We start from the raw sequence: 27,411 nt of genomic DNA, 5'->3' as shown, positions 1-27,411 counted from the left end.
CCTGATCTGCCACTAACTCTTTGGAGACCCTTGGACTATCTTTAACCGGACTTTAATGTACTTTATGTTGCACTAAATGTTATTCCCTTTCTCCTGTATCTGTACACTGTGGACGGCTTGATTGTAATCATGTATAGTCTTCCTGCTGACTGGACAGCGCACAACAAAAAAAGCTTTTCACTGTACCTTGGTACACATAACAATAAATTAAACTAAACAAGGGACAGCAGATGCTGCTTCACCAAGGAAAGACACAAAGTGCTCGAGTAACTCAGCTGAAGGGAGTGTTTCGGCACTTTATCTGGAAACTAAACTAAACTTAAGAGAGTCACAGTGATACAGTGTGGAAACAGGCCCTGTCGGCCCAACTTGCCTACATCGCCCAACATGTCCCAGCTACATTAGTCCTACCTGCCTGCGCTTGGTCCATATCCCTCCAAACCTGCCCTATCTATGTATCTGTCTAACTGTTTCTTAAACGTTGGGATAGTCTCAGCCTCAACTACATCCTCTGGCAGCTTGTTCCATACACCCAACACCCTTTGTGTGAAAAAGTTACCCCTCAGATTCCAATTAAATTATATCCCCTGCACTTTGAACCTATGTCCTCTGGCCCTCGATTCCCCTACTCTGTGCATCCACCCGATCTATTCCTCTCATGATTTTATACACCTCTATAAGATCATTCCTCATCCTCCTGCGCTCCATGGAATAGAGACCCAACCAACTCAACTTCTCCCGATAGCTCACACCCTCTAGTCCTGCCAACATCCTCGGAAATCTTTGCTGAACCCTTTCAAGTGATAATATCTTTCCTATAACATGGTGCCCAGAACTGAACACAATATTCTAAATACGGTCTCACCAATGTCTTGTACCACTGCAACATGACCTCTCAACTTCTATACTCTTGGCAAGATCCTCAGCAGCATTGGGGTACAGAGAAATCTTGACGTACAACACCACAGCTCCCTAAAAGTGGCAACACAAGTAGACAGTGGTAAATGAGGCATATGGTATGTTTTAATGCCCCGACTGATGTTCATTATAAGTCATGATGCAGCTTCATAGAACTTTAGTCAGGCTGGATTTGGAGTATTGTGTGCAATTCCAACCGCCCTGTTACACAGAGGCTTTAGAGAAGGTTTCGTTTAATCTAAGCTCATCCACCTGCCATGTTACCTCAGTTTCCCTCTCCGTGGTTGCTGCCTGAGTCTTACAAGATGTACTGCTTTTATTGGGGATTGCCGTTATTTATGAAACAAAATGTCCAAGACCAAATGTTCCTCACCGAGTGCCAACTGTGGGAGCAAATAGAAAGGCCACGTGGAGTTGGTGTTCGAAGTAACAGGCAATTTATTGAAACTGGTGTGCATCAGGAAACCAGTCAAAGCTGATCTCCTGAGCATGACTTTGGTACAGCTTTTACATTCTCAGCTGACAAGAATCTAGGAGAGGAGAACCTGGGCAAATAAAGCTGGTCAAAGGCCATTAAAAGACAAATGAGATCGAACTACAAAAACATAGAGGAAGCAATGAGTATATTCCAAAGTGCTGAGAAAAGCATGCAAGTCATGCAAAAGTATTTCCTAGATTTGCCATGGAATTGTCAGGGTTAAAAGATGTTTTTATGATTATTGTACAAAGACAAAGAGTGAATTTAGCAGAGATTAAAATTTGAGAAACAGAAAATAGTGAAGTATATGAAATGTTGGAGTAACTCAGTGGGTCAGGCAGATGCTGCTTGACCCGCTGAGTTACTCCAGCACTTTGTGTCTTTTTTTGTAATCCCAGCATCTGCAATGGTTCAATAGTTTCTTTATTGTACCAATTGTACCAAGGTACAGTGAAATACTTCTTCTGCATACAGATCAGTAAGATGCGCAAATGCAGGCATGCGCACAATCCTCCAGTTAGTACAGAATGCACAGAATAGCCCACTGAGTTCATATGCAATAGGCGGCATTTTGGCGGCATTTTCAGGACAAGGAACAAGAAACAGTTCCTTGTTTCTAAATAGCGAAGGATTATTTGCACTGGTGAAACTGTAGGGAGTGGGCATAACTATTGAATAGTTAAAAGTATTATGGAATGCAGTGTTATTTTGTGATAATAAGCACTGGCACCTCGAAGAAGTTAAACATGATTATTTTGTCTTCTAGCCATCTGACAGGTATTTTTATTGGTTGTGACTGCTGGCACCTATTTGTCCACAAAATAGCACTCATGGATTGTCATCTTTTTCATGCAAGAATGTGTCTTATCACATTTATGATTTATACATGCAAGCCCTTGTAAACAACTTTATTTTGAATAGGAAAGAAAAGATTACAGCAGCATTTCCTACTGTGTATTGTGCAGCAGCAGTGATACATTACTTTTCCTATTTTACAATATGAAACAAACCACACAACAAGACAGAAGGGTCTCGACCCGAAACATCACCCATTCCTTCTCTCCCGAGATGCTGCCTGACCTGCTGAGTTACTCCAGCATTTTGTGAATAAAAACCACACAACAAGACAGCCTTAACTGGTGTTAAAAATAAAACAAAGTGCTGGAGCAACTCAGCGGGACAGGTAGCAAATGCCCACTTGCAATAGATTGATCAGTGCAAATAATCCTTCACTATTTCGAAACAAGGAACCGCTGAGCTTTACAAAAATGGACACAAGTGCTCAAGGTACTCAGTGGGTCAAGCGGCAAGCCTGAATCACTGAGTTACTCCAGCACTTTGTATCCTTCATTATTTGCCTTTTTCCAAATTTAGCAATTCTGCTGGATCTACCCTTTGTCTCTTTACAATAATCCTAAAAACATACCTTTTGTTCCTGACAATACCTTGGAGTATCCTTTCTCCTCCCTTCTCCAACCCCTCCCTCCCCCTCCCCTCCCCCTCCCCCCTTCCCCTCCTCCTTCCCCTTCCCCCTCCCTCCTCCCTCCTCCCCCCTCCCTCCACCCCCCACCCCCTCCCCTCCCTAGTAGATGAGCTGAGAAAACATTTCTTCACACAGAGAGTGGTGAGTCTGTGGAATTCTCTGCCACAGAAGGTAGTTGAGGCCAGTTCATTGGCTATATTTAAGAGGGAGTTAGATGTGGCCCTTTTTGCTAAAGGGATCAGGGGGTATGGAGAGAAGGCAGGTACAGGCTACTGAGCTGAATGATCAGCCATGATCATATTGAATGGCGGTGCAGGCTCGAAGGGCCGAATGGCCTACTCCTGCACCTATTTTCTATGTTTCTATGTTTCTATGAATAACTTTAAAAATATAACACCGATTTCAATGAAACTTCTTCCATTACCACCAAAGGGACGACGGTGAGTAAGGTGGGCCTAAAATTGTCGCGCTATTGTGTACCGTTTTGGCTGTAGTTCAGGAACAAACAAACAAACAAACAAGAGTTTTACTATATAAACATAGCACAAAAAGTAAGGAAATTTGTGTTTGGTAGATTATTTCTTTGTTGTAACAATGCTTATTCGCAATAAATCTTATACCGTTGGAAAACCTGTTTATTTCCCTTTTAAATGGTGCCACATTTGTAAGGAACATGCATTTGTGGGATGAGCAGCAGAGCTGAGTATATGGGTTGCACCCATGAAAAATTTGCCAAATCTTCTCTGCCAATGCCAAACAGCTTATTCTGCTGTTGCTATTGACTCTTGTTTTGAGCTTCTGGTACCCCCAGGTGCTGACAATCAGGTGCCTGATTGGCACCTGATTGGCAGCATCTGTGAGCATGGGCCCTGCTACAGTGGTCAGTAGGTGTCTGCTCCAAGAATCGGCATGCCACGTTCCATATAACGGGGGATGTCAGAGACAGGCCGCGAAGTGGGCGTCCCAAGAAGACGACACCCGAAGAAGACCGTTTCCTCACCCTGTCAGCACTTAGGAACCGTAGGCTGTCTTCTACAGATTTGCAGTCAAGGTTTGCAGGACGATATGGCCGACAGCTCTCTGCCCAGACAATTCGGAACAGACTGCACGCAGCCGATCTCCGGTCTCATAGGGCTGCCAGGAGGCCTGCCATGACTGCCCTTCACCGTCAGGCCCGTTTGCGCTGGTGTTGGCAACACGTGCACTGGAACCTGAACATGTGGAGGAAAGTTATGTTCAGCGATGAGTCCAGATTCTGCCTACGGCAGTTGGATCATAGGGTCAAAGTGTGGAGAAGATGCGGAGAACGCTATGCTGATTGCTGCACCGATAGAGTAACATCTTTTGGTGGAGGCAGTGTGATGGTGTGGGGCGGCATCTCCCTCACTGGAAAAACGAGGCTTGTCATCATTGGAGGCAATCTCAATGCAGAGAGATATCGAGATGAGATTCTGCAACCAGTGGCAATCCCATATCTCCACAGTCTGGGACCGAACTCTATCCTCCAAGATGACAATGCTCGCCCCCACAGAGCAGGGTTTCTCAGAGACTACCTCCAGAATTTGGGAGTGGAGAGGATGGAATGGCCTGCCAGCAGTCCTGACCTCAACCCCATTGAACACTTGTGGGATCAGCTTGGGCGTGCTGTTCATGCCAGAGTGACCAACACAACCACGTTGGCTGACTTGCGACAAATGCTGGTTGAAGAATGGGATGCCATCCCACAACAGTGTGTGACCAGGCTGGTGACCAGCATGAGGAGGAGGTGCCAGGCTGTTGTGGCTGTGTATGGTTCTTCCACACGCTACTGAGGCTCCTGTTTATTAAATGAATAAATTGTTAAATTGCCAATATGTCTTGTTTCTTCAGACTTCAATCATCCAATCCACCAAACAACACCAAACAAGAGTCAATGGCAGAATAAGCTGTTTGGCATTGGCAGAGAAGATTTGGCAGATTTTTCATGGGCGCAGCCCACATACTCAGCTCTGCTGCTCATCCCACAAATGCATGTTCCTTACAAATGTGGCACCATTTAAAAGGGAAATAAACCGGCTTTCCAACGGTATAAGATTTATTGCCAAGAAGCATTGTTACAACAAAGAAATAATCTACCAAACACAAATGTCCTTACTTTTTGTGCTATGTTTAGATTGCCTCCTCTTTGCTTTTGTAGTCAGGTTCTCATTTGTTTTATAATGGCCTGCATCACCGATGAACATGGATAGATGACGTTTCGGGTTGGGACCCTTCTTAACTGGTGTTGCCATTTTTCAACAGACTAATTTCTTCACCCTTAAACCCATGCAAAATATCATGCTCTGCGTCTGCACAGTGACCCAATCTGAGGACACAGGTGAAGATTCCATTTTGATCGGTGATGATGCTGGGTTTGTAAACCTGTTAGTTGTGGGAACTGAAGACCTCAATCTCCAGAAAACCAAAGAGAGAAACGCTTTGCAATCCCAGATCTTGGATCCACGCCTACTCCGTCGGTAGGTCTCACAAGGGCTTAAAAGTAGAAACAAGGAACTACAGATGCTGGTTAATACACAAAAGGACACAAAGTGCTGGAAAAACACAGTGGATCAGGCAGTATCTCTGGAGAACAGGGATATCCTAAGACCAGAGGCCATAGCTTTAGAAGAAAAGGATGTACCTTTGGAAAGGAGATGAAGAGGAATTTCTTTAGATTTAGAGAATCTGTGAAATTCATTGCCACAGACAGCTGTGGAGGCCGTCAATTGATTTTTTAAGGTGAAGTTTGACAGATTCTTAATTAATAAGGGTGTCAGGGGTTATGGGGAGAAGGTAGGAGATTAGGGCTGAGAGAAAGAAAGATCAGCCATGATTGAATGGTCGAGTCGATTTGATAGGCCGAATGGCCTAATTCTGCTCCTAGAACTTATAAACTTATGAACTTATATGCATGCTCTCCAGAGATGGTTCTTAACCTGCTGAGTTACTCCAGCAATTGTGTTCTTAAGTGTTTAAATGGTTTTATTCAATTTTGAAAGGTTGTGATTAATGGTTCATTTCCAAACATTGCTGAAATCGATGAAGTCAAATATTGATTATTAATGAATACCATGATTGGGCCTCATAGATTCTGCTATGAAATCAAGTTAAATAATTCAAAGTAAGATGTATTGCAGTTTATAAACCTCCAAGAAAATGATAGTTTTGGAGGATTTCTTGATCCATATTAATTCATTCATTGTGAAACAGCTTCAAGTCTAGTTTAGTTTAGTTTGTTATTGTCACATGTACCAAAAGCTTTTTTTGCTGCGTGCTATCCATTCAGCAGAAAAATTATACATGATTGCAATCAATCTGTCCAGAGATACATGGTAGAGGGAATAATGTTTAGTGCAAGATAAAATCCAGTAAATTCCAATGAAAGATAGTCCAAAGATCTTCAATGAGACAGGCAGTAGCTCAGGACTGCTCTAGTTATTGGTAGGATGGTTCAGTTGCCTGATAACAGGTAGGAAGAAAATGTTCTTGAAGGTGGTGATATGCATTTTCACACTTCTGTACGTTTGGCCTGATGGGAGAGAGGAGACAAGGGTGTGACTCATCCTTGATTATGCTGAGGCAGCATGGAGATGGTGTTAATGGAAGGGAGGTTGGTTTACATGACACAGAATACCAGAGTAACTCAGCGGGACAGGCAGCATCTTGGGTCTTAACCCGAAATGTCACTCATTCCTTCTCTCCAGAGATGCTGCCTGTCCCGCTGAGTTACTCCAGCATTTTGTGTTCACCTTTGATTTAAACCAGCATCTGCAGTTCTTTCCTCCCTGTTGCATCTTCTAGCTCTTGCTTCCAAAAGCTCAACAATGCTACCAAGAACGGGATCGAGTGGCGTAAATAGCTTTGTTACTCACCTGAACCAATACAATTACTCCTTCAACTGTGTAAAATAGCTCATTACCAATTGAAAATGAAGAATGGCGACACAAGGAATTGCAGATAGAGTCCTAGAGTCATTCAGCATGGAAACAGGCCCTTTCAGCCCAACGTACCCACACTGCGAACATGTCCCATCTACACCAGTTCCACCTGCCTGCTTTTGGCCCATATTTCTCTAAACCTATCCCATCCATGTACTTGTCTAAATGTTTCTTAAACGTCGTGATAGTACATGCCTCAAGTACCTTCTCTGGCAGCTCGTTCCATGCATCCACCACCCTTTGTGTGAAAAAGTTACCCCTCGGGGGTTCCTATTAAAGCTATCCCCCCTCACCTTAAACTTATGTCCCCTGGTTCTCGATTCCCCGACTCCGAACAAAAGACTCAGCAGGTCAACAGCAGAGGGAATGGATCGGCAACGTTTCGGTCGGAACTCATTCTCAGAGATATATGAACACAATCTTCCTAAATAGTAATATCTCTGGTTCTCAGTCCAAAGAGACTGCCTGACCCTGTCAATTTCTGATTTCATTTGAGATGGATGCATTATGTCTTGTGAAAGGCTTGTTGTAACCAAACTCTGTGCCCCTGATTAAAACATGCCATTTGGTCTCCTTTGTTGTGCAGCGTAGTTATCATCTGGTAGAGCTGCTGCCTCACTGCTCCAGAGACCTGGGTATGTATGTTCCTGATCTCAGGTGAGGTCTGTGTGGTGTTTCCATGTTCTTCCTGTGATGGCATGGGATTCCTCCGGGTGCACTAGTTTCCTTCCACATTCCAATGACAAGTGAGTTTGTAGGTTAATTGGCCACTGTAAATTGTCCCAAATATGTAGGGAGAGGATGCAAAAGTGGGAAAACATAAAACAAGTGTGAATTGGTGATGGTTGGTATAGATTTGATAGGCTGAAGGGCCTGATGCATGCTGCATTTTTAAACCAAACTAAAGTAAACAAAATGGACATTTTAGAGATACAGCATGGAAACATGCCCTTTGGTCCAGCTAGTCCCTAATGACCAACCTGTACACACTAGTTCTATGTTATTTCACATCCTACACTCTGGGCAATTTACAGAAGCCAATTAATCTGCAAACCCGCATATCTTTGGAATGTAGGAGGGAACCGGAGCACCTGGAAAAAATCCATGCGGTCACAGGGAAAAACGTACAAAGTCCGCACAGACAACACCCGTAGTCAGGATCGAACCGCTATCTCTGACGCTGTGAGGCAGCAGCTCTACACCGCACCGGTGTGCCGCCCCTCTGTGGTCAAGCCTTTAGACCAGTACATGAACCCATAGTCTTTTAACTTTGACCCTTACTCATAATAGTTTATCGTCTTTGATAAGATATGTAATATCTTTCCCTTTTGTTTAATTTTTTCAGTACAATCTTACGTCGGAAACTCCATCACGAGTGGGTATTGAGAGTGAAGTATTTTCCACATTTGAACTCCTTTGTGAGCTGTTCTTCAGATAGTGTACACTCAGTGGTCCTGGATGACATACGCAAACTCGCAGACTGTCAGTAAGTTACAAATATATGTGTGTGTGTGTGTGTGTGTGTGTGTGTGTATGTGTATTTATATATATAATTTTGTTAATTTGGCTAGATTAAAGGAGGTGCCAGATCATCAGTTGCTGGAATATCCGTGGTGTACTCCACTAATTTTTCTGGCAGGGGTATAATTAGTAGGTCAGAGGAGTATTGTTGAAATATTATCCTGGGTAACGCGGGGAGCCGTGCAGTCCGTGGAGATTAAGGACTCGCCCGTCCAGTGGGCCCGATTCGCACAGTGGGCCCGATTCACTCAGTGAAGAACTGAGACGCCCCCTGGAGGCCATGGAGAAGCCGGGCGGCAAAGCCTGCCTGGCCCAATGGAGCCTCGGTGGCATCGTTGGAGTCTCAGCTGCGGCCTGGAGCTTCGCAGTGGCGATGGTGCCTCGGCAGCAGCAGTGAGCCTTGGCGGCGGTGAGCCACGACGGCGGTGAGCCTCATGGCCGACGGACCCTCGCGGCGGTGGCGATGGAGCCCCACGGGGGATCGAAAATCAGTATCCCATTCCTGCTTTTTCTCCATATCCCTTGATTCCTTTAGCCCTAAGAGGTAAATCTAACTCTCTCTTGAAAACATCCAGCGAATTGGCCTCCACTGCCTTCTGTGGTAGATAATTCCACAGATTCACAGCACTCTGGGTGCCGAAAATTTTCTTCATTTCAGTCCTAAATGGCTTACCCCTTATTCTTAAACTGTGACCCCTGGTTCTGGACTCCCCCAACATCGGGAACATTTTTCCTGTATCTAGCCTGTCCAATCCTTTAAGAATTTTATATGTTTCTATAAGATCCCCTCTCATCCTAAATTCCCATGAATACAAGCCCAGTCGACCCATTCTTTCATCATATATCAGTCCCGCCATCCTGGGAATTAACCTGGTGAACTACGCTGCACTCCCTCAATAGCAATAATGCCCTTCCTCAAATTAGGAGACCAAAATTACACACGATACTCCAGGTGCGGTCTCACCAGGGCCCTGTATAACTGCAGTAGGACCTCCTTCTCCTAAAGACAAATCCTCTCGCAATGAACAAATAACAAAAGTCATATAAACCTTTTCTATGTTTTTTATGTATTAAAATTGATGTTAAAATGATTATTTCGGTGTTATGTTGCAACAGCTCTTTTATGTATTATTTTGATCATATTATTTTGGTCTTGTGTTGTAACGGCTCTTTTGCAAACTTTATGAGTATTTCTTCATTTTAATTTTGGATCCCACTAAATGTCCCTGATTAAGCCTGTTTCCTCAATGATTGGGCTTTTTTTTGGATTACTTGGAGAATGTTCAAATCAAATATCCCCAGTCATTAATTTCTTATGAATTATAAAACATAATGTGCAAATAGATGGAAGTTATTCTGTCTATTTGCACTCTCTATTGCAATGATGTTTCGCACTGAGGAAGCTAACATTACCAACAACTATAGAGTGGACCTAGGCTACTATCTACCTCATTAAAGGCCCTCAGACTATCTTGAATCAGACTTTACTGGACTTTATCTTGCACTAAGCATTATTCCCTTTATCATGTACACTGTGGATGGCTCGACTGTAATCATGTATAGTCTTTTGGTGACTGGTTAGCATCAACATAAAGCTTTTCGGTGACTGGTTAGCATCAACATAAACCTCGGTACACATGACAGTAAACTAAACTAAACTAAACATTAGTAGCATATGCACTTGGGAAATCAAGGCTTGCATGTGGTTACCTGTGAAGGCCCAATCAACAAGATATACTTTGGAATATATTCTTACAAAATCATACTTAGAAAATAGGTGGCACCGTGGTGCAGCGGTAGAGTTTTTGCACTTTAGTGGCAGGGACCCAGGTTTGATCCTGACTACGGGTGCTGTCTGTACAGAGTTTGTACATCTCCCTGTGACCGTGAGGTTTACTCCGGGAGCTCTAGTTTTCTCCCCATTCCAAAGACGTGCAAGTTTGTAGGTTAATTGGCTTCTGTAAATTGCCCTCTGGTGTACGGTTGATCGATGGTCGGCACGGACATGGTGGGTCGAAGGTCCTGTTTCCACACTGTATCCACACTGTATCTCCGAACTAAACTAAAATATGTGAAAGTGGGATCTCTCATTACAAGAAAAGACATATTGCTGCTGCAAATGAATTCTCTTTCTACAGCCCCCTGGCTATTATCACCTCCAAACCAGCTCCACCATAGCATCCAAGCACCATCCTACACATAGCCTCTCCTCTTCTAACAACAGTGTACTCAATTAACCTACATACTTGTACTTCTTTGGAGTGTGGGAGGAAACCGAAGATCTCGGAGAAAACCCACGCAAATCACGGGGAGAACGTACAAACTCCATACAGACAGCGCCCGTAGTCGGGATTGAACCCGGGTGTCTGGCGCTGCATTTCATGTAAGGCAGCAACTCTACTGCCGTGTGCAGCCTAGGAGCAGAATTAGGCCATCTGCCCATCATGTATACTTCACTATTCATTCATTGCTGATCTATCTTTCTCTCTCAACCTCATTCTGCTGCCTTCTCCCAATAACCCCTGACACCCATACTAATAAATGATTTGTCAATCTCTGTCTTAAAAATATTAATTGACAGCCCCCACAGCAGTCTGCGGCAATAAATTCCACAGATTCACCACCCTCTGACAAAATAAATTCCTCCACATCTCCTTTCTAAAGGTACATTCTTTTATTCTGAGTCTATGGCCTCTGGTCTTAGACTCTCCCACTAGTAGAAACATCCTCTCCACAGCCACTCTGCAGGCCTTTCACTATTCGGTAAGTTTCAATGAGGTACCCCCTCATCCTTTTAAAGTCCAGCGAGTACAGGCCTAGTGCCATCAAATGCTCCTGATATTTTCACCCAATTATCCCTGGAAACAGTCTCGTTAACCTCCACTGGGCTCTCTTCAACCACAGCACATCCTTCCTCAGATACGGGGCCCATAATTGCTCATAATACTCTAAAAGCGGACTGACCAGCGCCTTACAAAGCCTCAGCATTACATCCCTGCTATTATTGTCTAATCCTCTCAAAATAAATGCTGACATTGCATTTGCCTTCCTTACTACTGATTTGACCATGGTTTCCTTTTGATGTTCACTTGCAGGCATATTGGTTTCGTTAATGTCATATTCTAAGCCACTTCGCAAGGGTGCTGTTAAACATGGTTTAACCATGAGCAACATCATGAGGAGGAACTCAGCAGTTCAGGCAGTATCTCTGGAGGGAGTGGATAGATAATGTTTAAATTTGGCCTTATAGTTTAGTTTAGTTTAGCTTAGTTTAGAGGTATAGCATGGAAACAGGCCCTTTGGCCCACCTGGTCCACGCCGACCAGTGATCCTCGCACATTAACACTATCCTACACACACACCAGGGACAATTTTTCTTTTAACATCTACCAAGCCAATAACCTACAAACCTGTACGTCTTTGGAATGTGGGAGGAAACCGAAGATCTCAGAGGAAAACCTCGCAGGTCACGGGGAGAACGTACAAACTCCATGCAGACAGCACCCGTAGTCGGGATAGAACCCGGGTCTCCAGCGCTACAAGCGCTGTAAGGGAACAGCTCTACCGCTGTGCCACCGTGCCGTGTATATATTGTCAGGTGAAGACCTTTGTTTTACATGCTATCCACACAGCTCAGATATACCATACATAGATGCAACCAAGTCAAGTCAAGTCAATAGTCAGAGCAAAGGGGAAGATACACAGTGCAGAATATAGCATTGCAGCATGTTGTAGCGCGTCAGTTCCATTCGCAATGCATCCACCAGCATGGTGTGTTTTGCTCATGTATTCCAAGGGATATTGCCAGTACGTCGCTGTGTCTGAGCTCTGCATAGCTGACCAAAATATGGACGTGCACATCCGAAATACACTTACATCTCTCCTTCTATGTCATCCAATACAGGATGGAGTTGTCATGGAAACTGTGAATGTCTGCTATAGGATAAATACCCTCAACTACCAAAACAATTTCACGGAAAGACACAAAATGTGTTCAATAGTATGAAGAGTGGTCCTGACACAAAACAGCACCTATCCGTGTTCTCTAGGGATCCTTCCTGACCCGCTGAGTTACTCCAGCATTTTGTTGTCTTTTCTTGGTTCACGAGTTCACAAGTTCACAAGTTATAGGAGTAGAATTAGGCCATCTGGCCCATCGAGTCTACTCCGCCATTCAATCATGGCTGATCTCTCCCTCCTAATCCTATTTTCCTACCTTCTCCCCACAAGGAACAAGGAACCAGCATCTGCAGTTCCTTGTTTCGAAAATAATAATTCCACTGCGGTTTTATGATTGCATTGTGAGCTTCAAGTCAAATATTGTTCCATTGACTTATTCTTTATCTCCAAATCTAGGCCCATTAGAACGTTGGCAGTCCCACGAGGAGTTAATGCTTTTGATTATTGTGTGAAAGCAAATACCTTTGTTACTGGTGGTAAGTATCAAAATGGGATATTCTGAGCATTCATGTGGTGTTTCAGCGGTATGTTCTGCATGGATGATTTGTGTTTGATCGATTGTGTTGCATACATTTTAATCACATAATCGGTTCATTGTGGCTTGAAATATGTGACAAAAATCGTAGTCTTCATTTGCTAGTTCTAAGGCAAAGAATTACTAATCACGTAAATTGCTCCTTTTGTGTCAGATTATAAGACTGCCTGTTCAGTTTTTATTACTGCTTTGGCTGTAATTGATGAAGGTATAGAAATAATGATCATGCTCATAAAATTGAAAATATAAATTATTTTTCTTGTTCTACGAGTATAGAGATAAGCATGCTGTTACCCTTTGTGCTTCTCTGTTTCTCTGTGAAACCACAATAATATTACCACAATAATTTTGGCTTTGACGACATCCTACATTGTAGACTCTGCTTTATCTTACTATAGCTGAAAGGCTTGGATAGAGTGGATGTGGTGAGGATGTTTCCACTAGTGGGAGAGTCTAGGAATAGAGGTCATAGCCTCAGAATTAATAGACATTCGTTTAGGAAGGAGATAAGGAGAAATTTCTTTAGTCAAAGGGTGGTGAATCTGTGGAATTATTTGCCACAGAAGGCTGTGGAGGCCAAGTCAGTTGATATATTTAAGGCATAGAAAGATAGATTCTTAATTAGTACAGGTGTCAGAAGTTATGGGGAGAAGGCAAGAGAATGGGATTAGGAGGGAGAGATAGATCAGCCATGATTGAATGACGGAGTAGACTTGATGGGCCGAATGGCCTAATTCTTCTCCTATTACTTATTACCTTATGACCTTATGATCTGTGAATGGGAACAGAGGGAAGCATGGGACTGTTGATGGACAGAAGATTGAGGTTATGAGTACTGCTATCAGAACATAGAACAGTACAGCACAGGAACAGGCCCATCGACCCAAAATGCCTGTGCCGAACATGATGCCAAGAGCAATTCCTATCTACCTGCACATAATCCATATCCCTCCAATTCCTGCATATACATGTGCCTATCCAAAAGACTCGGAGATGCCACTATTGTATCAGGGATTGTATCTGTCTCTACCACCAAGCCAGGCAGCATGTTCCAGGCACCCAACACCCACTTTGTAAAAACACTTACCCTGCAGTACTCCTTTAAATTTTGACCCTCTCAGCCATGCCCTGTAATATTTAATATTTTCATCCTCAGAAGAAGATTCTGATTGCCGATCCTGCCTATGGCTCTCATCATTTTATATACTTCTATCAGGTCTCCCCTCAACCTACGTCACTCTGAAGAAAACAATCCAGGTCTGTCTAACCTCTCCCTGTAGCTAATGCCTCCTAATCTAGGCTTCATTCTGCTAAACCTCCTCTGCCCCCATTCCATAGTCTCCACATCCCTTCTGTATTGGGGATGGCCAGATAGAATACTACAAATGGGGCCTAACCAAAGTCCTATAAAATTCATGTTCATTAGTTATAGGAGCAGAATTAGGCCAATTGGCTCATCATGTCAACTCTGCCATGGAAAAAGAAGATTGTTCGCCCTTTGAAATTAGTTCGATTTTATTCGCCAATAATAAAATAAGTAAGAAAACCTATAGTGAAAACCTTATAATAGATAGTGGAATACGTATTTGGAAACAAATAAAGAAAACATTAAAATTGGAATGTATACCACTAGCTCTTACTATTGTAAATAACATCACATTTAAACCTTCAATGATAGATAAAGGTTTTTTACAATGGAAAAACTGTGGAATTAATAAGATGGGAGATCTCTATAGGGAAAAAATTTTCCTTTCATTTCAAGAATTACAACAAATTTATGGATTACATTCAAAAGATTACTTTAGATATTTACAAATTAGAGATTATGTAAAAGCAAATACACATGAAATTAGAAATAGAAAGACAGAGATTTTAGATGAATGTTTAAATAAACACCCAAATACAGAAAAATTGATATCATATATTTATAATATTCTACTGGAAAACGACGCTCCAAGTACAGAAATATATAGACAATCATGGGAAAATGAATTAGGTCAAATTATTAGACCTGATATATGGGATGAAAGTTTACAACACATACATCACTGTTCGCTAAATGCTAGACACTCTCTTATACAATTTAAAATATTACATAGACTACATTATTCAAAAGCTAAATTACATAGTATTTTTCCAAATATATCTGCCATTTGTGACAAATGTCAGCAATTGGAAGCTAACTTAACGCACATATTCACAAACTGTGAAAAAATCACTAAATTCTGGACAGAAATATTTAAAATAATTTCGAATGTTGTTAATATGAAGCTGATCCCTGACTCAAACTTAATAATACTGGGAATATTAGAAACAGATCAATTAATAACAACGAATCAAAGAATTTTTATTGATTATAGTTTAATAATTGGGAAAAAATTAATACTGAAATTCTGGAAAGGTCCTACATCCCCTACAATTAAAATGTGGATTACAGGAATGTCGGAGACACTTCATCTGGAAAGATTGAGACTTGTACTAATGGACAGGTTGAATCTTTTCAGAGGAATATGGTCTCCATTTATTGTATATTTAAAGGGTCAAAATGGCTTGGTGCGAGGACCTGACCGTGGCCTGAATAATGGAATGGAGGAAGAATTATGAATAATAAATCATGGATATATCTCCAATGATAGATAACTTTTTTAATACTCCATTCATTTCTCCAATTTGGATCTCTTATTTTTATTTTATTTTTCTCTATCTTTCCCTCTCTAAAAAAAAGTATAGAAATATGTAGGACATAATTGTTAATATTAATAATATCACGAATGTATGTAATAAGTAAATTTTATTAATATGTATTTATGTTTAATAAAAATATTTATCAAAAAAAAGAAGAAGATTCTGATTGCCGATCCTGCCTATGGCTCTCATCATTTTATATACTTCTATCAGGTCTCCCCTCAACCTACGTCACTCTGAAGAAAACAATCCAGGTCTGTCTAACCTCTCCCTGTAGCTAATGCCTCCTAATCTAGGCTTCATTCTGCTAAACCTCCTCTGCCCCCATTCCATAGTCTCCACATCCCTTCTGTATTGGGGATGGCCAGATAGAATACTACAAATGGGGCCTAACCAAAGTCCTATAAAATTCATGTTCATTAGTTATAGGAGCAGAATTAGGCCAATTGGCTCATCATGTCAACTCTGCCATTTAAACATGGCTGATCTATCTTTCCCTCTCAACCCCATTCTCCTGCCTTCTCCCCATTGTCCCTGTCACCCATACTAATCAAGAATCTGCCAACCTCCGACTTAAAAATATCCGCTGGCTTGGCCTCCACAGCTGCCTGTGGCAATGAATTCCACAGTTTCACCATCCTCTGACTAAATAAATTCCTCCTCATCTCCTTTCTAAAAGTACTCCCTTTTATTTTGAGGCTATGGCCTCTGGTCCGAGACTCTCCTTATATCGGATTCATCCTCTCCGCATCCACTCTATCCAGGTCTACATCATGAATTGTAAAGGAGCATCATGAACCGGTATTGAATGGAGGTGGACAGAGAAGGCAGAAGGGGGATCTACTTCCTCCTGTTTACACTTCTATCTCAAGCAAAACACAATGTGCTGGACGGACTCAGTGGGTCAAGCAGTATCTGTGGAGGGTAGACACAAAACTGCTGGAGTAACTCAGTGGGACAGGCAGTGGAGATAAGGAATGGGTGACATTTCAGCTCGAGATCCTTCTTACGCTGATGCCTACATACAGCATCTGTGAAGGGAACGGACAGATGACGTTACGGGTCAGGACCCTTCCTCGCATTGATTGGAATAGGAGGGAGAAGCTGGAAAAGGTCGGAGTGGGGAAAAGCCTGGCTAATGAGAGATGATACGGCTGTGGGGGGGTTCATTGGCAGATGGGTGGGGTAAATGGCAAAGGCTTGAGGTTAAAGGGAGACAAAAGGGAATCAGGTAAGGAGAGGAGCAGTGAAATATAAAGCTGGAAGAAGGGATGCGAGGTGGACACAGAGGAGGAGAAAGAAGGGGGAGGAAAAGGAAATTGGGGCCTCAGGGTTGGGAGATGAGTGCATGGAGGGTGACCGGTGTGGTGGCCAGGTCATTGGGTATTTTTAATGGGGAGATTGCAGGTTCTTTATTGGTAAGGGTGTCAAAGGTTATGGGGAGAAGGCAGGAGAATGGATTGAGAGGGGAAGATAGATCATCATCATCATCATCATCATATATATACAGCCGGAAACAGGCCTTTTCGGCCCTCCAAGTCCGTGCCGCCCAGCGATCCCCGCACATTAACACTATCCTACACCCACTAGGGACAATTTTTACATTTACCCAGCCAATTAACCTACATACCTGTACGTCTTTGGAGTGTGGGAGGAAACCGAAGATCTCGGAGAAAACCCACGCAGGTCACGGGGAGAACGTACAAACTCCTTACAGTGCAGCACCCGTAGTCAGGATCGAACCTGAGTCTCCGGCGCTGCATTCGCTGTAAAGCAGCAACTCTACCGCTGCGCTACCGTGCCGCCGTGATCAGCCATGATTGAATGGCGGTGTAGACTCGATAGGCCGAATGGCCTAATTCTACTCCTTTGACTTATGAACTTATGAACCTCTGTCCCATTATGGGCCAATGGGCCTGTTCCTGTGCTGTACTGTTCACTATGTTATAGGAAATATGTTATCAAGCTGGAAAAGGGTGCAGAGAAGATTTCCAAGAATGTTGCCAGGACTTTTGGGCTTGAGCTAAAGGGAGAGGTCGAGTAGGCTGGGTCTCTATTCCCAGGACAGGGGGTTAAGGGGCGATCTTATAGAGGTGTATAAAATCATGAGAGGTACAGATTGGATTGATGCCCAGAGTCCCTTGCCCAGAGTAGGGAAATCGAGAACCAGAGCACATAGGTTTAAGGTGAAGGGAAAAGATTTTATCGGAATCTGAGGGGTATCTTTATCACGCAAAGGGTGGTGGGTGTATGGATCGAGCTGCCGGGGGAGGCAGTTGAGGCACATACTATCCCAACGTTTAAGAAGCAATTAGACAGGTACTTGAATAGGACAGATTTAGAGGGATATGGGCCAAACGCGGTCAAGTGGGACTGGTGTAGATGGGACATGTTGGTCGGTGTGGGCAAGTTGGGCCACACTGAATGACTCCATGACTCTATGTTCAACATGTCAATATCTAGTGTTCCGAAAATGAAGCCTCTCTTATTTCATGTCTAGGTGAAGATAAAATTGTTCGACTTTGGAATCCAAATATGTTCGGCAAACCAAAGGCAATGTTGAGTGGCCACAACTGTATCATTACTGAGGTAGTAATTAATGAAGCTGATCAACATATCATTAGCCTCTCAACTGAAGGGGTGAGTGACTGCTTTGTGCCATTTGCTTTGTTATTTAGATGTTGCCAATGGTGTACCCTTCATTTTCTGAGTCAGTGCCGAAACGGAGTAATTATATGTCGGTCCACTGACAGTGGACACTCCTTGGTGATTGTGTCAGCTCTGCCTTGATTAATAGTATGCCTCGTCTCTGACTCACACTGCAACAAGTGCACACTCCACCCAAACAACCCACCAATTCAGCCTCGGTGAGTCATCTTTTGGAATGAAGCATTAATTTAAACTCTCATCTTCTCTCTCGGAAAGACGAAGTAAGAATCTTTGACATCCCGTTTCTTCTCTTTTCAACTTCATTACCCACAGAGTTGAAACAAGGGACTGCAGATGCTGGTTTACAAAAAAAGATCCAAAGTGATGGAGTAAATCAGTGAGTAAGGCAACATTTCTGGAGAACACAGGTAGGCTACTTTTCTGGTCGGGACCCTTCTTCAGTCTGGTGATGTTTTGGGTCATAGGTGATGTTTTGGGTAGGGACCCTTCTTCAGTCTGGGGAAGGGTCCCGACCCAAAACATTACCTATCCATGTTTAGGCCATTTCAGGTTGGGACCCTTCTTCAGATTGAAGAAGGGTGCTGTCCCAAGACATCACCTATCCATGTTCTCCAGAGATGCTGCCTGACCCATTGAGTTACTCCAGCACTTTGCGCCATTAAATTTATCATTACCAACTGACTACCTATTTAATTAATGTCAATGGCTTGTCTAGGTGTTAATTGACTGCTTGTTTCCCCACCTTAAACATCAAATATACGTTAATATGCACTTCGCAACATCATGTCAAGAAACATACCAAATAAATACAACCTTTTCATTATCTTTACCTCACAAATCCACCTACTCTTCTCTTTGCTTTCAGGTTAATAATGAATGCATACCAAAGAAATCATAATCTTTTCTCTTCACATTGTTGACTGGACATCTGCATACTTTTACAGTTTTCTGTTTTCTGTGCTATTACTCATCAGATGTAAATTATTTCAGTGCCCTGTGACAATAAACATTGCAACATGTGTTTATGAACTACACTTTTCCTGTTTAGTTTTTTTTTTTTTAGGGATGCAGCATGGAAACAGGTCCACCAGGTCTGTGCCGACCAATGAACACCCATACATTAGTTCTCTCCAACACTATAGGGACATTTACAGCAGACCAATTAACTTACAAACCTGCACGTCTTTGGAATGTGGAATAAAACCAGAGCACCTGTTTCTGTTCTGTTTCTGAATGTTTTACTTGTTGAGTTTGCGGGGTTAGCTGGTTTCACAGCAGCTTTCACAAAAGGCAAATAATAATGACAAATGCTCTAGACAGTGAGAGTGAAGTCCTAATGTATTATTTTCCAAGAATGTGTGGTGATTATAGACTGAAAAGAGGAACGATACTGACAATGACTAATTATATAATGTCCTACAACAGCAAACTATGGAGTGGGTAGAAGGGAGTCTGAACTAATTAAGTAGGTGTTAGGATTTTCAAAAAGAATTTCAATGTCAGTCTGGTAATTCCTAAAAATGCCGATTCCATTAAATACACTCACAAAGTTTTCTCTTGAGGGAGTACTGCACACAATTAGAAACAGGGTTCATAAAATCAACATAAAGGCCGAGTTTCACGGAAGTTATGTACCTCCATCTGAAGGGAAGACTGAACGGGCTGGAGAACATGGATAGGTGAAGTTTCGGGACAGGACCTTTCTTCAAACTGATTGTATGGTTGGGGGGGAGGGGGCGGGGGGCTGGGGGGGGGGCAAGAAAGTTGGAAGAGAGGAGGGGTAGGACTAAGCCTGGCAGGCAATAGGTTGAGGGTTTTCTTTCAATAAGCACACCTCTATTTGAAGTCGTGGTGAAGTTGTGAAGGAGAAAATCCCACAAATCAAACTAGTTTCACTTGTTAAAAGTGGGCAAAATCAGAAACTGCAACCTGTATTAGGTCATCAGAACCCACATCATATCTTTGGTAGGAATTTGTTGCTGTGGAAATATAACTTTGGCTGTTTGCAGCAAAGGTGTGGGTAATTAATTCACCTTTCGTTCACAACTTTGCATTTACACACCTTGTCCTGTTACCATGGCTTTATCCTATTTACTTCAGAGATCCAGCATAGAAACAGGTCCTTCAGCCCACCGAGTCCATGCTGTCCAAGATGCCCGATTTAAGATAGTCCAATTTGCCTGGATTTGGTCCATATCCTTTTAAACCTTCCCTATCCATGTACCTGTCTAAGTGTCTTTACAATGTTGTTATTGTACCTGCCTCAACTATCTCCTCTTGCAGTGCGTTATGGAACGCACTGCAAGAGGAGATAGTTGAGGCAGGTACAAATCACCATCTGAGCAAAAAAGTTGCCCTCAGGTTTCTATTAATTCTTTCCCCGCTCATCTTAAAATTGTCCTCTGGGTCTTGATTCACCCACCCTGGGTAAAAGTTGCTGTGCATTCACCCTGTCAATTCCCCTCATGATTTTATAAACCTTCAGAAGATCATCCCTCAACCTTTAGTTCACAACTTTGCATTTACACTGCATGTCCCACTACAACGGTATTTTCCCTATTTAGTTTAGAGATTTAGCCCTTTGGCCCACCATGTCCATGCTAACCATCAATCACCTATTCACAATAATTCTGTGTTATCCCACTTTTGCATCTACTCCCTACACACTAGGGGCAATTTACACCAGCGCCACTTAACCTACAAACCCACCCATCTTTGGCATGAAGGGAGAAACTAGAAACATGGACATTTTAACACAGTCAAATCAGTTTGATTTGTAGGATTCCTCTGATGGTTTTCTCTGTAAAATGGTCCCTTCAGGAGCGCTGGGAAAGCACATCCGAGGTCAAATGGGAAAACGGTTTAATTGAAGAGATGAAGTTTGTGACTTAAAGATGAAAATGTTACAACTTCAATTGGGAAACGGAAATATTTGTTCAGATATTTTCACCATAGTTTTTATTTTGCACCATATTGTATGTAGGTTAATTGGCTGGGTAAATGTAAAAATTGTCCCTAGTGGGTGTAGGATAGTGTTAATGTATGGGGATCGTTGGGCGGCACAGACTTGGTGGGCCGAAAAGGCCTGTTTCCGGCTGTATATATATGATATGATATGATATGATATTGGGGTGTTTTGTTTAGTGAATTTTTAAAAAAACGGTTATTAGGTTATCTGTGGAGTACTGTTTACAAACCTGTTGTACAGTTACAAGAAAGAATTTCTGAAGAAGGGACCCGACCCGAAACATCACCTATCCATGCTCTTCAGAGATGCTTCCCGACCTGCCGAGTTACTCCAGGACTTTGTGTCCTATTGTCTAAGAATTTCTGTTCTGTTTCAGTACATATGACAATTAAACACTCTTCATTCTTTCTTTATTCTTGAGCAGTGTAAAATTGATCACCTCTGGGTTTTTTCTCTTCCACCCACAGCAAAAGTCTTGTTGGAGAGGTGAAAGACGATCATATCACTTACCTTCCTTTATTTTGGAACAACAATCCTGTGCAGTATTTATTTTAGATAATGAAACTGAAGTCCTTGTGTTTTTGTAAAATAAACATACAACCTTAATTCTCACAGGTTTTTAATTCAGCAAGAACAGAACTCTTCAAGCTATTGGCTAACAGAGGCTCACATTGATATTGGCTCCATGGTTCAAAATAGCTTTTCCTGGTCTTTTGATCACGTTTTAAATTTGTTTTCATAGATTAGAATGGCTTTAGAACATAAAACAGTGCAGTACAGGAACAGGCCCTTCAGCCTATAATGTCTGTGCCAAGCATAAACTAAACACTTTCTGTATGTGATCCATCTCCCTTCATTAATTACCTCCATTCCCTCCATTCTCTGTTCATCCATGTGCCTGGTAACAAGCCTATTTTAAGCCACGATCAGATCTGCCCCCACCACTACTTATGGCAAGGAATTTCAAGTGCAATAACTCTTAAACTCTGCGTTAAAAAAAACTTGCCCTGCCCATCTCCTTAAAACTTTGTCCCACTTACCTTAAAGCTGTGCTCTGTAGTTTTTGACCCTTGGAAAAAGGTTTGGACTGTCTACTCTGTCTCTGCCTCTTGTAATTTTATGGTTTTCCCCTCAAACTGCATTGCAGAAAAAAATAATCCAATTTTGTCCAACCCCTCCTTATAAGTAGTACCCTCTGATCCAGGCATCATTCTAGTGAAAAGGACGCACAAAGCACTGGAGTAATTCAACAGGTCAGACAGCATATCTGGAGAACATGGATAGGGGACCCAAGATCCCCAGCTGAAACTTTACCTATCCATGTTTTACAGAGGTGCCTGACCTGCTGGGTTACTCCAGTGCTTTGTGCATTAACCAGCATCTGCAGATCCTTATTTCGTCATTCTAGTGAACCTCTTCTTTCAAAGCTTCCACATCCTTCCTGTAATGGGGCAACCGGAACTACATGCAATACTCCAAATGTGACCCAAAGTCCTAGAAAGCTGCAACATGACTTCCTAATTTTATAATCGATGCCCTGACCGATAAAGGCACGCTTACCATATGCCTTCTCTCCCACTCTATCTACTTGGGCTGCCACAGGGAGCTATGAACTTGAATCTCAAGATCCATTTGTATATCAATGCCGTTAAGGGTACTTTACCTGTTGATATTCATTTGTGTTTAAAAAAAATCTAACCACAAAGGAAGTAGAAATGTAGCTAATGTTGTCTCCCACTTTATCTTTTCTTGTCTTGGAAGATGTTCCGAGTCTGGGATATTCAGACGATTGCTGTCCTGCAAGTCTTCATCTTGGGTGAACATCAAGTAGATCGGCACTTCAACAGCATGGTGTTTGACCATCGGCGTAAGCGATTAATTGCTGGTAGGTTAGCAAGCTGCGAAAAATGGATTACAAGTTATAGAGTCAAAAAATCACAGAATCACACAATCTGGAAACAGGCCCTTCAACCCAATGTGCCCACATTGACCAACATGCCCATCTACATTAGTCCCACCTGCCAGTGTTTGGCCCATGTCCCTCTAAACCTATCTTCTCCGTGAACCTGTCTAAATGCTTCTTAAACATTGTGACAGAACCTGCCTCAACTACCTCCTCCGGCAGCTTGTTCCATATACCTACCACCATTTATTTGTGTAAAAAAGTTGCCTCTCGGGTTCCTATTAAATCTCCACCCCCCTACACCCCCTTACTTTATACCAGGTTAATAATTAGTGGTGTTTAGTTTAGTTTAGTTTATTGTGACATGTACTGAGGCAAAGTGAAATGCTTTTGTTGTCTGCTAACCAGTCAGTGGAAAGGCAGTAGATTATTACAATTGAGTCATCCAGAGTGTAAATGGAGTGATAAAGGGAATAACGTGAATAACGTTCAGTGCAAGATAAAGTTCAGTAAAGTCCGATCAAACATAGTCTGAGTTGTGTAAGAAAATAACTGCAGATGCTGGTACAAATCAAAGGTATTCACAAAATGCTGGAGTAACTCAGCAGGTCAGGCAGCATCTCAGGAGAGAAGGAATGGGTGACGTTTCGGGTCGAGACCCTTCTTCAGACTGATGTCAGGGAGGACGACAAAGGAAGGATATAGGTGGAGACTGCAGGGCACGGAAGGACAATTGTTCTGAAAAGCAGCAGATAGACTGTTGGAGCCTGTGCAGGGCACGGAAGGAAAATTATTCTCCAATGAGGCAGATAGTAGCTCAGGAATGCTCTCTAGTTGTTGGTAGGGTGGTTCAGTTACCTGATGATAGTAGGAAGAAACTGTCCCTGAATCTGGAGGTGTGCATTTTCACACTTCTGTACCTATTGGCTGATGAGAGAGATGAGAAGAGGGAATGTCAGGGGTGAGACTCATCTTTGATTATGCTGGTGGCCTTGCCAAGGCAGCGTGAAGTGTAGATGGAGTCAATGGAAGGGAGGTTGGTTTGTTTGATGGTCTGAGCTCCGTCCACAATTCCAAGTGTTTATGTCCCAGAATAGTAGTGCAGATATTTCCAGGAAAATCTAGCCCTCTCTCATTTCAGCATCAAATTTAAATGCTCAATTGCAAATTGACACAAATAGAACTCTGGAGTGAAATGTGAACCTGGAGGGAGGGATGTGGGTGAGTGAAGATAGAGAGGGGAGAGGAATAAAAGGGAAATTATTAACTGAGGGATAGGAGTTGAATGTACGGAGAAGGGGAAAGGAGCAGAGAGACTTGGGAGGGGGGTGGGGATTGGGACAGGCAACTGTGGAGGCCAAGTCAATGGATATTTTTAAGGAGGAGAATGACAGATGCTTGATTAGTACAGGCATCAGGGGTTGTGGGGAGAAGGCAGAAGAATGCGGTTAAGAGGGAAAGATAGATCAGCCATGATTGAATGGTGGAGTAGACTTGATGAGCCGAATGGCCTAATTCTGCCCCTAGAACTTATGAAATGGGAGAGTACCAGTGGGAATCAGGGAGGGAAAGAAAGAGAGGGTCGGGGGCGTGTCACTCAGAGAATTCAACGTTCGTACCTTTGGGTTTTGTAAGCTACGTAAGCGGAATATGTAGAGCTGTGCCTCCAGTTTGCGTTTGACCATACTCTGGCAACAGAGGAAAGGCCCAGGACAAGAAGGCCGGTATGGGAATGGGAAGGGGAAGCTAAGATGGTTAGCAACTGGGGGATACGGCAGGCTTGGGTTAACTTGGGTAAATCTGCGTGTACAAGCGCAGACGTGCCCACAATTAAACTAGATTGTAATCCCGGGCTTTTCGCTGACTGGATGGCATGCTACAAAAAAGCTTTTCACAATAACAGACTAAACTAAACTGAGACGCTCGATGCCTGTACATTTCTGTGAGATTTGATTCCATTATGATTTACCTAATGTCGTCAGAAAATAAGTGATCTGTTTAAAGGTGATTCCACTGATGGTAATACAAAGGGAGGCATATTTATTGTGTGCATTTACTTGATTATCCAGGCTCCGATGCAATAGACCTTGTGCCACTCACGTCTGCTGTACAGGATAGCCTGCAGGTTCCAGTTTCTCATGATCGATCCATTAATGTTCTGGTCTGCAGCAAAGCTACTGGCATGGTTGTCACCATTTGTAGTAAATCTGTTATTAAGGTAAGTGTTTATCTGCGAAATAGCAAATTAACCATTTAAAAAACTGAGAAGGTAGACAGAAAAAGCTGGAGTAGCTCAGCGGGACAGACAGCATCTCTGGAGAGAAGGAATGGGTGACGTTTCGAGTCGAGACCCTTCGCTGGAGTCTGAAGAAGGGTCTCGACCCGAAATGTCACCCATTCCTTCTCTCCAGAGATGCTGCCTGTTCCTCTGAGTTACTCCAGCTTTTTTGCTAAACCTTCAATTTAAACCAACATCTGCAGTTCATTCCTCCATATTAAAAAAATGAGACTGGATTTCATTGTGAAGAAAGACACAGTTAGGACAATTTCTAGAAAGAAATCATGTGCTAGCTGATTGGGAACCACATCAGTTCCTTACTGAGGGAAGACACCATAAGTTCATAAGTCATAGGAGCAGAATGAGGCCATTCGGACCATCAAGTCTAGCCCGCCATTTCATCATGGCTGATCTTTCATATAGATCAGTCCTGGGAAAATCAAGGTATATGATCATAGTATATACTATGATAGATCATAGTATATGCTTCTATAATATACACTTATACATCAGGGAAGTACATACGATTATGAGAGGCATAGATGGGATTGGCAGCCGGAAAACCTTTTCCCAGAGTGGAAATGTCAAACATTAGAGGGCATAGGTTTAATGTGAGAGGGGCAAAGTTTAAAGGGGGAAGTGCAGGGGAAATTTCCCACCGGGAGAGTGGTGGGGGGGGGGGGGTGGGGGGGGGGTGCCTGCAATTCGCTGTCAGGGGTGATGGTGGAGGCAGATATGATTGTGATTTTTATGAGGCTTTTGGATGAGAACATGGACAATCAGGAAATTGTGGGATATGGATCTCATGGTAGCAGAGATTAGTTTAACAGCATCATGTTGGGCACAGGCATTGTGAGCTGAAGGGCCTGTTCCTGTGCTGTAATCTTCTCTGTTTCATGTTATCACTTGTGTGCGCAGAAATGGAAGCGAATTGAGAGGAGCTAAAGATAATATTAACCTCATTTGTGCATGAAAAAATAGGGGGAACACCAGGATAAAATCAACTTGTACAAATCCAGTGCGACTTATATAAATTAAGGGTGACATAGTGGTACAGTGGTAAAGTTATGTACCACAATGGTACAGAAGTAAAATGTTCATAGAGTCATAGCATCAAACATGTCAAACACAGAGTGGAAACAGGCCCTTCAGTCCAACTGGTCCATGCCGACCAAAATCCCCCACATCCAGAGTAGACACAAAATGCTGGAGTAACTCGGTGGGACAGGCAGCATCTCTGGAGAGGAGGAATGCGTGACCTTTTGGGTCGAGACCCTTCTTCAGACCCGACCCGAAACGCCACCCATTCCTTCTCTCCAGAGATGCTGCCTGTCCCGCTGAGTTACTCCAGCATTTTGTGTCAACCTTTGATTTAAACCAGCATCTGCAGTTCTTTCCTACACATCCCCCAACTCCACATTAGTCCTACCTGCCTGCGTTTTGGCAAGAGTTGATATGTTCCTTAAACTTGGGTGCGGAAATGTGCAAATGGATTTTATTGATTTGATTGTGACTCTTTGTGAAGGGAACTAGCTATGGTTTTGAGCGGCAATAAGACTGCATTTTTTGGGGTTTTCTACAGGTCTGGAGTGTGCAAAGCGGGAGGAAATTGTATCATATTGCACATCCTCATGGACGTTCGGTGGAGGTGACAGCGGCAGCAGTGGATGACTTTGGAAAAGATCTAGTCACTGGAGCAATTGACGGTGAATCATTTTGGTACCATTTTTTATATGCGAACAGACAAGTGAGTCCAGAATGTGCAGAATGTAGAAACAAAGAGCTGCAGATGCTGATTTAAACTGTGGGTAGACACAAAGTGCTGGAGAACTCTAGCGGGTCAGGCAGCATCTCTGGAGAAAAAGGATGGGTGACGTTTTGGTTCGGGACCCTTCCTTATAGGGTAAGGGGAGTAAAATAGTCAAGATGTTTGATGTCTCGCCCACAGTTAGAGATAAAAAGGTCCATAGAGGGTAGATGGCCTTCTGAGGGAGCCCAAGAGGAGGAGCAATGTCCCAATCTGAAACGCCACCCATCCTTTTCCTCCAGAGATGGT

At 42.8% G+C, this 27,411-nt stretch overlaps 1 protein-coding gene across 1 annotated transcript in view; it reads left to right on the top strand.

The window, feature by feature from the left end:
* The window catches only part of LOC144596954 (WD repeat-containing protein 64-like), a 99,049-nt gene that overhangs the window by 16,503 nt on the left and 55,135 nt on the right, over positions 1-27,411 (top strand). Inside the window, exons 5-11 of the mRNA XM_078405851.1 lie at positions 5,160-5,374; positions 8,181-8,321; positions 12,713-12,792; positions 18,037-18,176; positions 22,936-23,059; positions 25,147-25,295; positions 26,938-27,061. Coding sequence (XP_078261977.1) covers positions 5,160-5,374; positions 8,181-8,321; positions 12,713-12,792; positions 18,037-18,176; positions 22,936-23,059; positions 25,147-25,295; positions 26,938-27,061 — 973 coding nt within the window. The remainder of the gene's footprint in view (positions 1-5,159; positions 5,375-8,180; positions 8,322-12,712; positions 12,793-18,036; positions 18,177-22,935; positions 23,060-25,146; positions 25,296-26,937; positions 27,062-27,411) is intronic.

This window comes from Rhinoraja longicauda, chromosome 9 (genome assembly GCF_053455715.1).
Source record: "Rhinoraja longicauda isolate Sanriku21f chromosome 9, sRhiLon1.1, whole genome shotgun sequence".
Classification (NCBI taxonomy): domain Eukaryota; kingdom Metazoa; phylum Chordata; class Chondrichthyes; order Rajiformes; family Arhynchobatidae; genus Rhinoraja; species Rhinoraja longicauda.
Note: the sequence above shows the minus strand (reverse complement) of the source record. Positions and strands in the feature narration are given on the sequence as shown.